The 14,452-nt window shown below is 36.8% G+C and overlaps 1 protein-coding gene across 4 annotated transcripts in view; it reads right to left on the reverse strand.

The window, feature by feature from the left end:
* Positions 1-3,555: 3,555 nt before the first annotated feature.
* COL12A1 (collagen type XII alpha 1 chain) overlaps positions 3,556-14,452 on the reverse strand; it is a 100,905-nt gene continuing 90,008 nt past the window's right edge. For 2 of the 4 annotated variants that reach the window (XM_071548621.1, XM_071548620.1), the window contains exons 61-66: positions 10,898-10,933; positions 10,722-10,788; positions 9,335-9,523; positions 8,244-8,312; positions 7,038-7,208; positions 4,632-5,898 (exon numbers count right to left, since the gene is read on the reverse strand). In XM_071548621.1, the coding sequence (XP_071404722.1) occupies positions 5,888-5,898; positions 7,038-7,208; positions 8,244-8,312; positions 9,335-9,523; positions 10,722-10,788; positions 10,898-10,933 (543 nt within the window). In that variant the 3' untranslated portion in view covers positions 4,632-5,887. Of the gene's footprint in view, positions 5,899-5,945; positions 6,662-7,037; positions 7,209-8,243; positions 8,313-9,334; positions 9,524-10,721; positions 10,789-10,897; positions 10,934-14,452 lie in introns of those variants that run through there. The other 2 variants (XM_071548623.1, XM_071548622.1) reach the window with 2 other exon arrangements.

The raw sequence follows: 14,452 nt of genomic DNA on the forward strand, positions 1-14,452 counted from the left end.
ACAAAAGAACAAAACCAATGAGATGGAAACATATCACACATAATTCAGTGAAAATGCAACTGAGCTTTTTTTAACAGATGCCAATAGTGAATCAACACTAAAATCAGTGTTGGACTCTATTCTTTTTAGCTAAATGTCATCTAAGAATTGTTCAGATGTGGAGAAGCATTAAAGAAAGTTTCCTTTAATTCCCACCTCTGTTTCCAGAGCATGAAAGTGATGGCTATGCCCCTTTTATCTGTCTGGTCAAGACAAAAGATTGAGGTCTTCTGCAGGATACTGAAGAAAGTAAAGCCTTTATTAGAAGCTATGTTTTCTAGAAGCTGGTCTGATCTTTTTGACTTTGAAGACCAGAAGTACACCTACCTTCACATCAGTATGTTCAATGGGACATCTAATCTAAAATTTTACAAAATACATTAGTTCTTATTCAAAAATTTGTCATTAAAACAATTCCTGTTTTCACAGCACAACATCTTCCCAAAATGTTTTCCCATTTGTACCTTGGTCTGAGCTGCAGTGAAAAATTACCAACACATAATATCACTTCATAATGGCAGTGGACAACATCAAGGAATATGTTTTCCACAGAAGAATTTATTTTTGAGACTTGCTAATAAGAATCATTGCCTTTAAGATCTATTGAGATTGATCAAGTTATCACTAATATACTGGGGCCTTCATGAGAACAAAGATCAACTGCTTATGTTGTTTTTTGAAACTCTTCATGTCTGACTGTTTATCTTCCTCTTTTATAAGCCTCTCTGTGCAGTCAGCTCTACTCCAAAACCACAGCGAAAGCAAAAATTAAAGACAGCGCTCTTACATGCTTTCTTTCACTGCATTTTTGCCTACTATTGTACAAAGATCTCAGCAGTGATGCACTACCACAATATTTAGCCTCCATAAATCAGTAAGAGTGTCTGGATATTTTTGCAGTTTTGCTATCAATCCTACAAAAAAATGCAATTAACTTCCTCTTTGACCAAACGTTTGTGGGACAAAGGCTGTCTTCATTAAGTTCCCCTCTGCAAACACAGAATCACAAAATTGCAGAATGGGTAAGTTTGGAAGGGACGACAGTGGGTCAAGTGGTCCAAATTCCCTGCTTAACCAGGGTTATCCCAGAGCACATGGCACAGGATTGCATCCAGACAGTTCCTGAATATGTCCAGTGAGGGAGACTCCACAACCCCTCTGGGCAATCTGTTCCAGTGCTTGGTCACCCACACAGAAGAAGTCCTCCCTCATGTTTAGGTGGAATTTCCTGTGGATCAGTTTCTGCCTCTTGCCTCTTGTCCTATTGCTTGGCACCACCAAGAAGAGCCTGGCTCCATCCTCTTGACACCCTTCCTTCACATACCTACATACATTTATGAGGTCCCCTCTCAGTTGTCTCTTCTCAAGGCTGAACAGGACTCAGCTCCCTCAGCATACCAAATGCTCCACACAAATTTCAAACAAGCAGCAGCCCTTTCCCACCTGCCTGTGTCCTCAGTTTTTGCCAAAATGAGAAGAAATGTGTATGCAATTAAAATTTAGCTTTCAAACAATTCCCATCTTTAAAACTGCCAGACTATGTAAACTGCTCAGTTGTGTATGAGATATTCAGGAACTGAAATTTATATTTGCATTGAATTTGTATTTCTCCAGGATTTCTTTGGCTCAGCTTTGCAGTAGCTTTCCCAGAAGTATTAACAGTAGCACCAACACCCCTTAAGAGTCATTCCCCTGAGAATTCTTGGAAATAAGTTGTTCTTCCTTGTTGGCCTCAATCAGTAAATGTTCACTTATAAGCTGTCAAAACATCTCAAGTATATTCTCCATATTTTAGATGAGCTTGTGAAAGGTCTTTTTATTTCAAAATGCACTGTCAGAAGTCTGACTCTGTCAAACATTGTGGCACAGATAAAAGAAGCTTTAACCAGGTTTGGTGATTAGGGGGATTTTTGAATGAAATATAAATGCTTTACAACACTTATCTCAAGTTCAGAGATGGTCATGACTTGTCCTTTGTAATTCTGTGCCTGTAGGAAGCACACAACCTAGAGCTCGTATCCATCCTGCAGAACTGTGAGCAGAATTTTGTCATTAAATATGTATGGACAACCAATAAGCTCAGGTTTTGTTGAATGTTTAAATATTTAAGGTCACCAGATAATCAAATAGTGGCATCTCTATTAAGATTGAGACATCCTTGGCAGGCATTTGATGTATTTTGTGTAAAAATACAAAGTAATTTAAAATATATGCTTCAAATAAGGTAAAATTTTCTGTTTGGAGGACACAGAGGCATCTTTTAAATGAAGATATGGGCATCAAGTTAATCTTCTTCTAGAGGCACACAATGCCAGAAAAAGAAAGATAGCAGACAGTGCAAGATGTCATTATTTTTAAATACAATTAAGAGAAACTTTCTAATCACTTCTCCAAATTTCTACGAGTATCTTTTTATTTTCTGCCAGACTATCTCCTTTCTTAATTGCACATGAAGCTTCAGGTCATGTTTTTGATACTTAAATCCCCACAATTAGAAGAAAGCATAAAAAATCAATGGCTTTGATTCTCTTTTAAACATTCCTCTGTTCAAACCAGAATTATTTTCTTATAGTCTAAAAGGCATATGGCTATAATCCGGACTCACTCTTTGAAATGCCATTTGTTTGCATTTCATTTCACTGATAACCAGTCAGGCAGTCTATGGAGTTACAGAATTTCCATTAGTGGGCACTAAAATTTGCCATACAGCTTCCAAAGCAGAGTAAAATTCAGTGACCAGGAAGCCAGATTGCATGTCTAGCTTCACTTCTGTGACAGATGTCTTGCATGATTTTAAGAAAGAGAATTCCAGCTTTCCCAATGAAGTCAAAAGGCTTTGCTCTAGGTCCTATGAAAATGCCATTTCTACCCCTAAGATACCATGGATAGGAAGGACCACCACCAGTCCACTCCTCCTTAGTTCTCAAGTAATTCTTCTGGCCTACTGTTGTTCTTTTCCAAGTTGTTCTTTTCACCCTCTCTAGGAAAATCTACATCACAGTAATGACTGTGATCAAGGTTGTGCCAATACAGACAAGATACTGTGCAGGGAGCAGCCAGAGAGAGCATAGATGATCCAAGCAGAACGGAGCTCAGCAAACACCAGAAACCCACTTCCTCAAGCAAGCTATTTGCTAATACTGGACTGCCACAACACTCACAGCACGTGAGGAATTAAAGGCTGTGTAGCTTTAGGTACTCTCTGCAGTTCAGGTAGTTCCTCAGGTGGAAAGTCTCTCTCTGCACCAGCCATTCATCAGAAATCCCCCAAAAGACAGCAACTGATGCTCAAAGTCTTATCTCATTTTCTCCACCAAATGCCTTGCAGACTGAATTTGATACAAGTCTTATTCATACCTCAGACATAGAAATCCCCTCCTGCTTTCATCCACCCACCTCTACACACCACAGTGCAAACACCTATTTTAAGACTATTTCCATTGCATGACTGAGTAAATAACACTAATAGAATACACACATATCAGTGCCACGCCTTTCAAAAAATGAATAGACACATAGATTTTCAGTAGTTTTATTGAAAAATGCCTCTTTCATTTCAGAAATAAATAATATAAGGCAGTGAAATTCACAATTTGCAGTTAAAATATCAAAGCAGCAATTCTATATCCATAGTCTTGCAAACAATTTCCAACTGCTTTTGATAACTAGGAAACATTGTACTCTGAAACAAAATCCATACTAAATATACAACATAAACATGCAATTCCATCTCTGCAGGATTGACTGCAATTTGGCATAAATGTAACTGTGTCTACAAACAAGGAGATTTCAGGCATTATTAAACTGCATCCAGCTGATACAATGATTTCAGCTACTTAATGTTTGTGGTGTTTAGAGGAGATGTGTAAGAGCAGTATATGCTCTGCGGATTGTAACTCTGAATAGAAGAAAATGACAATGATATTGGAAGGAGAGGGAAATTATTGTCTCTTTTTTAACTAGATAATGCAAACCTGTGATCTGACTGAACTGAAAATATGCTTTTGAAAAGGAAGAAAAATGTAGAGCTAAAGCAGACAGTCCTTAGAAAATTTGCAGCGGCTCTGTGGTTATTTTTGTTTTGGCTTTTTGGTTTTCATTTTTTTATTTATTTGTTTTTATATTATTTTCATGAAAAGGCAGCACTGGGATAACTGAATGCACACATTAACCTGTATGCAGCCACTACAAGCAAGAGTATTTTACAAGCATTTCCAGAGCAACATGAAATCTCTAGGTACACATATTGCAATCACCACATAAGCAAGATACAAAACAGGGGAGCATCTGATATGAAAAGACCAGAAAGCTATATTGCAAAAGAAATTATGCACTCCCCCTGTATGTATCTGCAAATGCAAGTACAGCAAAAAACCAAAAAACCACCAACCAAAAAAAACCAATACAAGACACAGATCTTTTACGGTTTTGTTTTTGCTTTTCTTGACAGTGATCTTTTCCAGCGCATGTGCTCAGGGTATTCTGGTGAATGCATTTCAACTCCATAGTCCTCATACTCGTCCTCTCTCCTTTCTGCCTCCATAGGTACTATAAAGGGTTCACCTTCAGGTTGATAGGGTCCACTTTCAGGCACGTATGATTCTGGTTGAAAATAGTTGTCCGATTGAACATAATAGTTATCACATGTCTTTGAATCCACATATGCAATGAAAGTTAGTTTGTATACATAATGTTAGTTTACTCTTATTCTCATATAATAAATATATAAATTAATAGTTCACTGGGGGTATTTTTGAGTTTTGGTGATTTTTGGCAGTAAAATAATTACGGGGTTAAAATGCATCTAGAAAGGCTTTGTATTTATAATGCACAAAACATTGCAGAAAGAGTCATAAATTATGCAAGGGAGAAATTATGGTATAATTATTTAAAAAAACAAAAACAAAAAAAACAACAAAACAAATCCAAAGCAAATCAAATAAAATTATTATTTTACAACTACTTCAGTAAACCCAAGCACTGGACTTTATTTTAAACTGCATAATTAGTAGAAGACATGGAGCAGGTAAAATGTAAAGATAGGTTTGGAATATAGTAATTTTCTCTGAGAATGGGAAAGTAAGTGTAGACATAACTATCACCAGCGGCAATATACAGTACATGTCATTTTCTTGTGCTGTTCCTCGTAACAAACCGAGTTACAGCTGGTGCTTCAGCAACACCAAAAACTACAGCAAAACAGAAGAAAAATAATTATAAACCTTTGGTATTTATAACTGCAGTTACAGATCCAACAAGATTACACATAAAAAAAGGCACATGCCCCGATTCAGACATATTGGTAACAAGCAACAGACAGGTAGGTTTCATAAGTTGTCAAAGATGTTATTCCGGCATATAGCAAGCAGCAGCAGGCTTTTATGCAAACGTATCACGTAGAGTTGTTAACAGATTTTAGTGGATACATCCCATACAAATCATTTACAAGCCACAATTAGTTTACTATTTACATAAGTTATTTCTCATATTCCAGGTTAAATCTGTCTCTCTTCTAATGGCATTACATTTGCTGGTTAGTAATTTTACAAGCTTCCTTTGCCACTGAGGCTTTTGATGGTCTAGGTCTCCTTTAAAAAAGAAAGACTGTCTATTTTATTATTGAAATGCAATAGGCTTAATGAATTGACATCACTGTCCTTTATCTCATTCACGAGTTGTGTTAGTAAAAGTATCTCCCCGTTCTGTGAGGTCAACATGGTTCAAAAACCATATCCGTGGTGAAATATCCATACGGACTCATTTTCTAATAAGCACGTGCGCAAACATCTCAGAAACAGGATTTTCATGTATTCAAACTGTAAGCAGCACTGGCGACTTAGAAAATGTGTTAGCCGAAACCTGAAACAGGTCAAAGATGATGTTAGTCTTTTAAAAAGTCCATCTGATGTGCAAAAACATACTTTCATCCAATTAAATACATAACAGTTAAGTCATAAGCATATATTTATATATGTATACATAGCTGCTTACTAGAAAGGAGAACACTGCTGAATTATAGATAGAATTTTCTTTATTTTTATTTAATAGGAATTTTGTGTGAGATCTGCAGAACCACTTGGCTCTTGAACCAGCATCACCGAGTCTGCAAGTGTGTACATATATATATATATCTTTTCTTTCTTTTTCTTTTCATGGGTACATGCACAATATACTAACAGCAAACCATATCCAATAGTAGTATCACATACACTAATTTTGAGATCTGGCAAGGCATACATATTAATTTGTTAACAATGCTGTGGTCCTGCAGGATCCCTATGTTAAAATACATTAGAATCTCTCTAGTCAGAAATTGGTGGCCACTGGGACCCTTTGTCTTTATTCCAGAAGCAACCAACTGTTTGGAGCTATATTACAGAGTATGACCCAGGGCTAATCAGAGACTTCATGGTGTTTAACTTGGTAGATATTGTAGGACAGTGGTGCTTTTCAATTGTCTGCATTGCTATCAGCAAATGGATTTCCTTTGTGAAAAATTTTTATTTCAGGAATCAATTTTGTATAAATAATCCTGACATTGCTCAAAAAGAGACACATGGAAATTGCCAACCACAGCACTCCTTTTATTTTTCAAGAGAAACATGGAGAATTCAACCTTGTTCTGAAGACGTTTGGAAGGGATGGTGATAGAGGGGGGAAAAAGAAAAGAAGAAAATGGTCACTTAAGTCCTATAAGCAAGATTATCAACTAGTAACCATCTATGTTTAAAAAAATAAAACAAACCAAAACTAAAATATTTGCTCACTACTTCCTATTTAAAGCAAACCATACATAACATTAAGTAAACCTCAAAGTCTAAATGGCTGCTCATATATCTGACAGTACAATGAGGCAGGCCTGCTCACTGCAACCATCTCCTCCTGATTCAGTATGTCCAGGCTAGCAGGACTGTCTCATGTAAAGCAGCTCAATATGAACAGCCACGTCTGTAAAGGCTGTTGAAGGTAAGGTTAAGGGTAAGTTGTTCATAGCCTACCTGGGAATCCTTGGCCATTGTAAGGGATGCTAGCACACTGGGATGAATCACAATATCCTGGTGGCCCTGGGGGACCTCGAATACCCGCATTTCCAGGACGACCTGGTGGCCCTGGTGGTCCTCGTGATCCTGTGGACCCTGGTGGACCAGTTCTAGATTCTCCTTGTGGACCTATTTTTAGAATGGAGAGGTTGGGAAGTTGTTTTCTCTAAGAGCCATTTTAATAAAATAGCTAAAATTACTGCCGTCTAGACTACACAGTCTAGGCTATGTCTTTGGTGAGAAAGCACTTGCATGTTGTTGCTGTATGAGGGTCAACAGAAAGAAGAACAAAAGAAAACTAGAGATCTGACTCATCATTAGTTGCTTCCTTGTGTGTGGCTTATTTAAGGATTTATTCATAGAATCTGATTTAGTAAGGTTTGAGCCAAGTAAGAAACATCAATGAATTCTCTGGTTTATTTCCTCTTTGTGTAAGATCCAGTGATCTCAAGGGAAACTACTAGATTAGACAAGCACATTGGATTTCAATTAAAATACAGGAGTACATTAATTCTGCTACCCCATACTCCCAGGACAGATGAGGTAATGTTTTATTTGGAACCAGTCTTACTATGGTTAGCAGAAAAGTAAAGCTTCAAGTAACTGAAGCTACAATTTGCTGCAAGAATCTTATGGGTGCTGTAATGAAAAGTCATTGTAGCCTAGTAAATTACAAGCAGAAAGACATTATGCAGCTGATTTAGGACAAGGCCTCAATGAACAAAATTTCATGATAAAAAGACCAAAAAGTTGTCAAATCAAATCAACTGTCTCTATCACCTGGTAATTCTGCATGTGGGAGTATTTTGTAGTCCAGTAACCAACAGGTACAAAAAATGGAACTAAACACTGCAAAAGTATCATTTGGTAACACGAAAAATATCTGTCAAACATCTGGACAAGGTATTTCCATGAAATACATTTTCGCTCAAGCAAGCATGAGTAAATTACAAGATAAATATTAATATCTATTAGCCACATCCAAAAATCTTTCTAAATTGCCATTTTTTGGTAGGGGTTTCCAGTAAATTCTAATCCATATCAAAAACATGAAATGGACAGAGTAAAGCACATTCATTCACTGTGTATAGTCTGGTTCCCTATGAATAAATGGTGTCTTTTTCTCCTACTTTTCTGTAATCTGATAAAACGAAAAATATTTACCAGGTGGTCCTGGCAAACCTCGTGGTCCTTGAGATCCAGTCCCTCTTTCACCCTTCTCTCCAGGCATTCCTACAGAATAATAAAAAGGCAATAAAAACCAAAGAAAGGAAACCACATTAACAAATATTTCTTCATGCTCTCTTGTTTACAATAATATTTAGTTCCCTTTATTTAATGTAACAAGACTGGTCAAACCTATGTTCCACAGATGTTCAAATGTGTATTTGCAGAAAAAAAATTGAATATAAATACACTAACCTAAAATTAAAGTAGGCTGTTGAGGTAATTTAGTATGAAGAAACTTTCAAACATAGAAAAATATTTGAGATACTACAACCACCACAGAACCTTATTCTTTTAAACTACAAATGGGAGGGTATTTTCAAGCTTGCATACTTCTGCTATAAAAGATGCTTTGCACTTTCTCAGTTATAATGATAAAAGTTTTAGAAATTCAGAAATTCATTCTTCCTTGATTTATTCCTACTCTTTATTTTCAAGCATGTACTAAAATATATGCTAGAAAACACAACCCTGAGTCTATGCTACAGTAGAGTAGTGGAATAAGCAAAGGCCACAACATGGTACAGTACAGCTACTCCATGTGTTTGCAGTGATCCAAGATAGTCATAAATTAGGTTTATCCACATGCTCAAACTCCGTTCAGAGTCGCTTCCCTCCTTCAGAGTATTCCAAAGCGCCAAGGATATAGATCTAATTCTTTCAACTCCTACATTTTATTCTTGTTAATGACTCATTTTCTCTCTTAATCAGTATTATATTTTGCAGAGTTGTGTTACTTCAAACAGCCTTTCAAGACACAGCTGTTTAGTGCCAGAAGAGTTCTGAGAACTTTCATTTTCCTGTGGAAGCATCAGACAGCAGCCAAAATGCTAGACCAATTTGTGTTTCATGAAACCTAAGCGAAGGAGAGACAGAGGAAAGCACTGATGTAATTAACCTTGTCCTCTAGAACATCAGTGTCCCTCAGGCAATCCAACCAGCCTAACAGGCTGCTGCTAGGTACGGGCTTCCTACTCTGTCAGCCTCTGCACTACGTCTGATGTACAGTTGACTTGTAGTTTATTTACCTCTTTCACCAGGTGGTCCTTGGACCCCAGGAGGTCCTGGAAATCCTGGTCTTCCTCCAGGTCCAGGCTCTCCTCTTGTCCCAGCAGCTCCTGGGGGACCAGGTGGACCTGGTGGCCCTGGCTGGTTACGGTTTGAGTAATAATCATTCGGGATTTGATTCAGCATTTGATTGAACCGGCTCATTTGACCTTCAAAAGAAAAGAAAAATGTGAAATGAGTGAAAATCTTTTATTGGAGTGGAAGTGATAAAAAATCATTTCTCTTTATTGAATGCTATTCTTTCTCCCATTCAATAAATTAGTGATGAGTTCGTACAGATGAATTAGAAAGACTTAAAATGAATGTCTGATAAGAAGGCTGAACATAAATGGAGGAGGGACTGAGGGTGGAAAGGTAAGGGGGATTTTGCAAGCCAATGACATTAATAAAAATTTATCACAAAACTATTAAAATCACAAAATAAGCATTTTTTAACAATTGTCTTGCTCTTAGAGCTCTCTTTAAAGTTGGTTTTACTCTGAAGAACAGAAAGGACTTGTTCTACTTCTAAAGCCAGAGTATCACGTTTCTACATACTTTCAGAGCTCTGAAGCTAAGACAAACAGTATAAATTATTCATGTCTAAAGCTAGTGGCACACAGTCTACAAAGTCACTTTCTTAAGCCTGCAGGATGCAAAGGCTTGTACCTACATAAGTCAGCACTTACACTTGTAATAGATACAATACTAAGAAAAATTTCCAGGCACATTTGCCTCTGTCCTCCTTGGCAGGTCTACTGACAGCAAAAGCACTGCTTCAGAGACAGAGAGAAGCCTCTGTAGGCAACAATTTCATGGTCTGCAGAGCTGCACTGTGTGGCAGTAGAGAACTAAAATTCAATTTGAAGTCCTTCTCCAAATAAATATTACTTTTACTTGCACAGCACCATTGATTCTGTTCACAGTAGTTACCCAATACTCATCTGTCTTTCCGTGCTGCAAAGTACCCACAGTGAGCATTGCTTTTCTCACTGATTCCCTCCTCTTGAAGATGACAGGTTTAAAGAGAAAATGTACACTGATTTTACTGCAAAGATGAAGTAATTTTGAACCAGAATGACAAAAGGAACATCACTCTCCTTATACAGAGTGTTAGACGTGCATATGTATTTCCAAAGGTCACAGATTAGTTCAGGATCAAGCTAACCTCTGGATTTGGCAAATATTTGCTACTATGGGGTTTTTTCACCAAATAATTGGCATTGGAGGGCTACAAGATCAGTCAAGCTCTTGCTGTGCTCTCTGGCTAGTTATCTGCCATTTCAAATTTAAACTATTGTTTTCTCTTTTTAAAAATCAAAGTGCTAAATTGCTAGTATGAGAAACAAAGCAAGCAACACAGTTTACCATTTATCAGTTGTTCACAAACTTGTCTTGCAACTGCTCGCATCATGTTCTGGGAAGCAATGTCACCCTAAGTAATCAAATGCAAAGCAAGTGTTTTATTAGCAAATGCCTGTATTTTTAAAGCCATACTGCTTAATTTAAAAATTATGATAAAACTAACTTTTAAGCAGACTTACTCTGTCACCTTTTTCTCCCTTCATTCCAGGTGCACCCTAAAATAAATAAGTAAAAATAAAGCAACTGAAGGATTATGTTATTTCACCCCAACTATAGGTTTGAGACATGCAGTTCTAGAAAAAAATTTGACTGCTTTAAGAAGACAGATCTAGTCTTCATTGAACTTTACATTTCAGCACTGCCAAAACAGGTACCAGAAAAGACCGGAGAAACAATTATCTCTTGTCTGTGATCAAACATACTGATAGATGCACAATAAAAATATCAGAGGGAAAAATTAAAACTAGGGCCAAAAAGCAGATGTATTCTGACATTGGGACCACACTGTTGATTTGAAAGTTGAATTCCTAATATCACATTTCTGTAAATGGCCAATGGTCTTGTGTGCATTATATATGATTGTTTCATTTTAAGTCTTAGGACAACCCATCATTAAAGAAGGTAAACTAGGAAGAGTAACACAAGTCTAGGAAGGGTAGCTGTCTCCTTGAACAGATATGAAAAGAATTCTGTGTTAACAGAAAAAGAGTTATGCAGAGATGGAAAGAGATGTCATTAAGTGCCTATTCTATTTATAAGGACAGCTCTTGTCTTAACTCTCAATCATTTCTAGTCTTATAAAAGTCTCACAGAAGCCTTAGCTTGAGCTGCTTTATAATTATTCACATTTGCCAACTTTTTCCTAACTGCATTTCCCATGAGCCTTTGAATATTTTAGTGTTTGTGAGGTTTTTGGTTTTCAAAAATACTATGTAAAAAGGAAATCAGAAGGACTGATTCTAATTTTTATATATGTATGTGCATATGAAAAACATCAGGAATAATGATGGGTCTCAGCATGAGTTCACAAAGATTTTCAATTGTAGCCTAAATTACTATTTGAACCTAAGGCATAGTTCAAAGGTGAAAAATCAGTTTGGTCATCTGCTGCTCTACATGACTCTCAACATATTTACACATCCTAAGTATTACTGCTTTGTACGTTGTAGGATTTCTTTAAGGAGCCTGTTTATCACCATTAACAAAGCAAAGGCTAAGTGTGGGCTGCAGCTGTTTCTCATAACATTCCTACAGTACCCGCAATTAATTTCAACAACACAAGACACCAAATCATTCCACTGAGGTCACAGTAGACACCATTCAAATGAAGTGGTACTGTTTCACAGACTTCTGTCAAGGTTTTGGGCAAACAAATGCCCATGGAGTATGTTGGAGTGTGAACTTAACATGTTCTGTGAGCTTCTCTGCAGCAGAGTTGTATACACACCTACCCCATGACACGCCACAGAAAATACAAGCCCGTTCATCCATCACTGAGTTAAGTAGTTGTCATACGCTACATTTGCATTATGAAAAACAGCTCGTTCATGCAATATTAATGTACAGACTCAAATGAATGATTTAAAATGGTGACACCATAAATGTGCCACTGGAATAAATTATGCCACCAGTGAGGCAGTTACTAATAAGTACAAAACACACTCATCAAGCTGATGAATATTCTTTCCCTTCTGGCCTTTACTCTTTCATCTATATCTTTCTTAACTCTGTGAAATCCACAAGGAAACAGTTTTAGCTTATTACAGCCACATGCTGAAACTGCCTATGGACTCGTCAATGCCATAACAACATAAATAGAAGGTAACAACTAAAATCATCAGGAAAATATGACATTTCTGTCTTCATTCTCTAATAATTAACATTGTGGTAAATGAAACTCTAAAAGAGATGTGTTATGACTCCCACATCAACAGACATTAACATCTCATTCATAAACTATTACATGTAGCTGAAACATCCATTGAACAGAATTTAAGATTTTTTTTACTTGGACTAGTCTATAACATGAAAATCTGGGGGGGAGAATACTGTATCATACTTCTCTTTCTATTTGAAACTTGTCAATTTTTTCAATTTTCTGAAAGCATATCCCTTTGTAATTATATGCTGCGTACATATTTATAATACCTGTTCATTGTATTCTCAATCTTTCTAAGACTTTTGCAGTAAAACCTTGTGTTGTTTTGACCAGAAGTAAATAATTCAGTACATTGGGTTTTTTATTCACTAAGTGCGTGCAAGCATTAGAAATCAGATTTCTGGCCTATTATCCTGACAATTCTCTAATAATTACCTAAAATTCCATGCTTCAATTAATTAATTTCCTAGAATATTCACACACAAAAACTATAAAAACAGAAAAAAATTACACAAACTTAGAATGTTCAAATCCTATACACTGTTTCAGGAAATATATTTGCTGACTGGTCAAGAAAAGTTCTTCAAGCTGTCTTAAACCACAAGCCATTTGGTAAGACAGGAAGGTGCTCTGTTAAGAAGAGCACAAATTGCTCCAAAGCACTGGTAACAAAGGTCCCCCAACTAGGAAAACGCTAATGACATTTCTTAACTGTAAGTGATAGACACTCAATTTTACAATTCATTGAAAAAAATTGAGCCTCATTCTTCAATTTCTGACCTTGCACACACACACAAATTCAACCTTATGACTGAAAGTCTACAGGCTATTTAGAACTAATTTTAAAATTTGAAGATTAGAGGCTGACTGGCTATGTTAACAATAAAGTGCATTTTCCACCTGGATATTTTAGAAACATGCTTTCCAAAAGTAATTAGCACTGTAATTACCAAGTCGCTATTTGCGTCTTTCTCCCACTTGGTTATATGCCTCTTAAATTTCAGTTTATTTTCTTTTAATAGACAAAAAAGTGTAGTTTAGCCAACTACTTGACAGCATTTTGAGAAGCAGCAGCTGCTGCTGGCTTTCTGTTTTGTTGATATCCTGCAATGAGGGAGTCACTTGAGGTCAGTGCAAGGAAAAGCTGGTTTATGCTGCATGTGGGATTTTTTCTGAACTGTGGGATGAAGGCTGGGCCTGCAGCATAGTTCTATAGCTGAAGGAGGACAAAACAAAGTTCTGCTATTTTCACTTTAAAAGATAATGAGCTCAATTGTTTTCCCCAAAAGAATGTTTGCTCCCCTCAAGAACCACCAGTTTGCTCTTAGTAGTGTCTTGAGACTTCATCGAGGATGTCTGCATAGATGGATGTAAGATCAGTGAACACATGGCAGCAGAGAATACAAAATTCTCAAAGTGTGCATATAACTCACAACAAAATTTGGACTGGACTACCCTCAAAAGGTTTTCACAGTTTATTTGGTCCTGGAGGCATCAATTTAATAGCACTTTATATATGAAACATAAAAGCCTTACACCAATTCCTGGGGACCTTCCAGATCAACAGTTAGACCTTGTTGTCACAGGGTCTGTTTTATAAATTCAAGCAAGACAGCTCTACCTTAATACAACTCAGTCTGCCTACCTGTCCATTACTGGTTTTATTCATGCACCTGTTAAACAAGTACTAGAACTTTTCCTGTCTTATAGTCCCAGGTCTTCTATTTCCCCTTACATTTATTCACAGAAAACATAACCATTTCTTCTTGAACCAATATCCTCTTCCAGTTTAATGAGACTTTCTTACCTTTGATGGTTGTTACCTTATGACATGTATGAACTGTTACCAAATTCT

Source organism: Pithys albifrons, chromosome 2 (genome assembly GCF_047495875.1).
Source record: "Pithys albifrons albifrons isolate INPA30051 chromosome 2, PitAlb_v1, whole genome shotgun sequence".
Taxonomy (NCBI): Eukaryota; Metazoa; Chordata; class Aves; order Passeriformes; family Thamnophilidae; genus Pithys; species Pithys albifrons.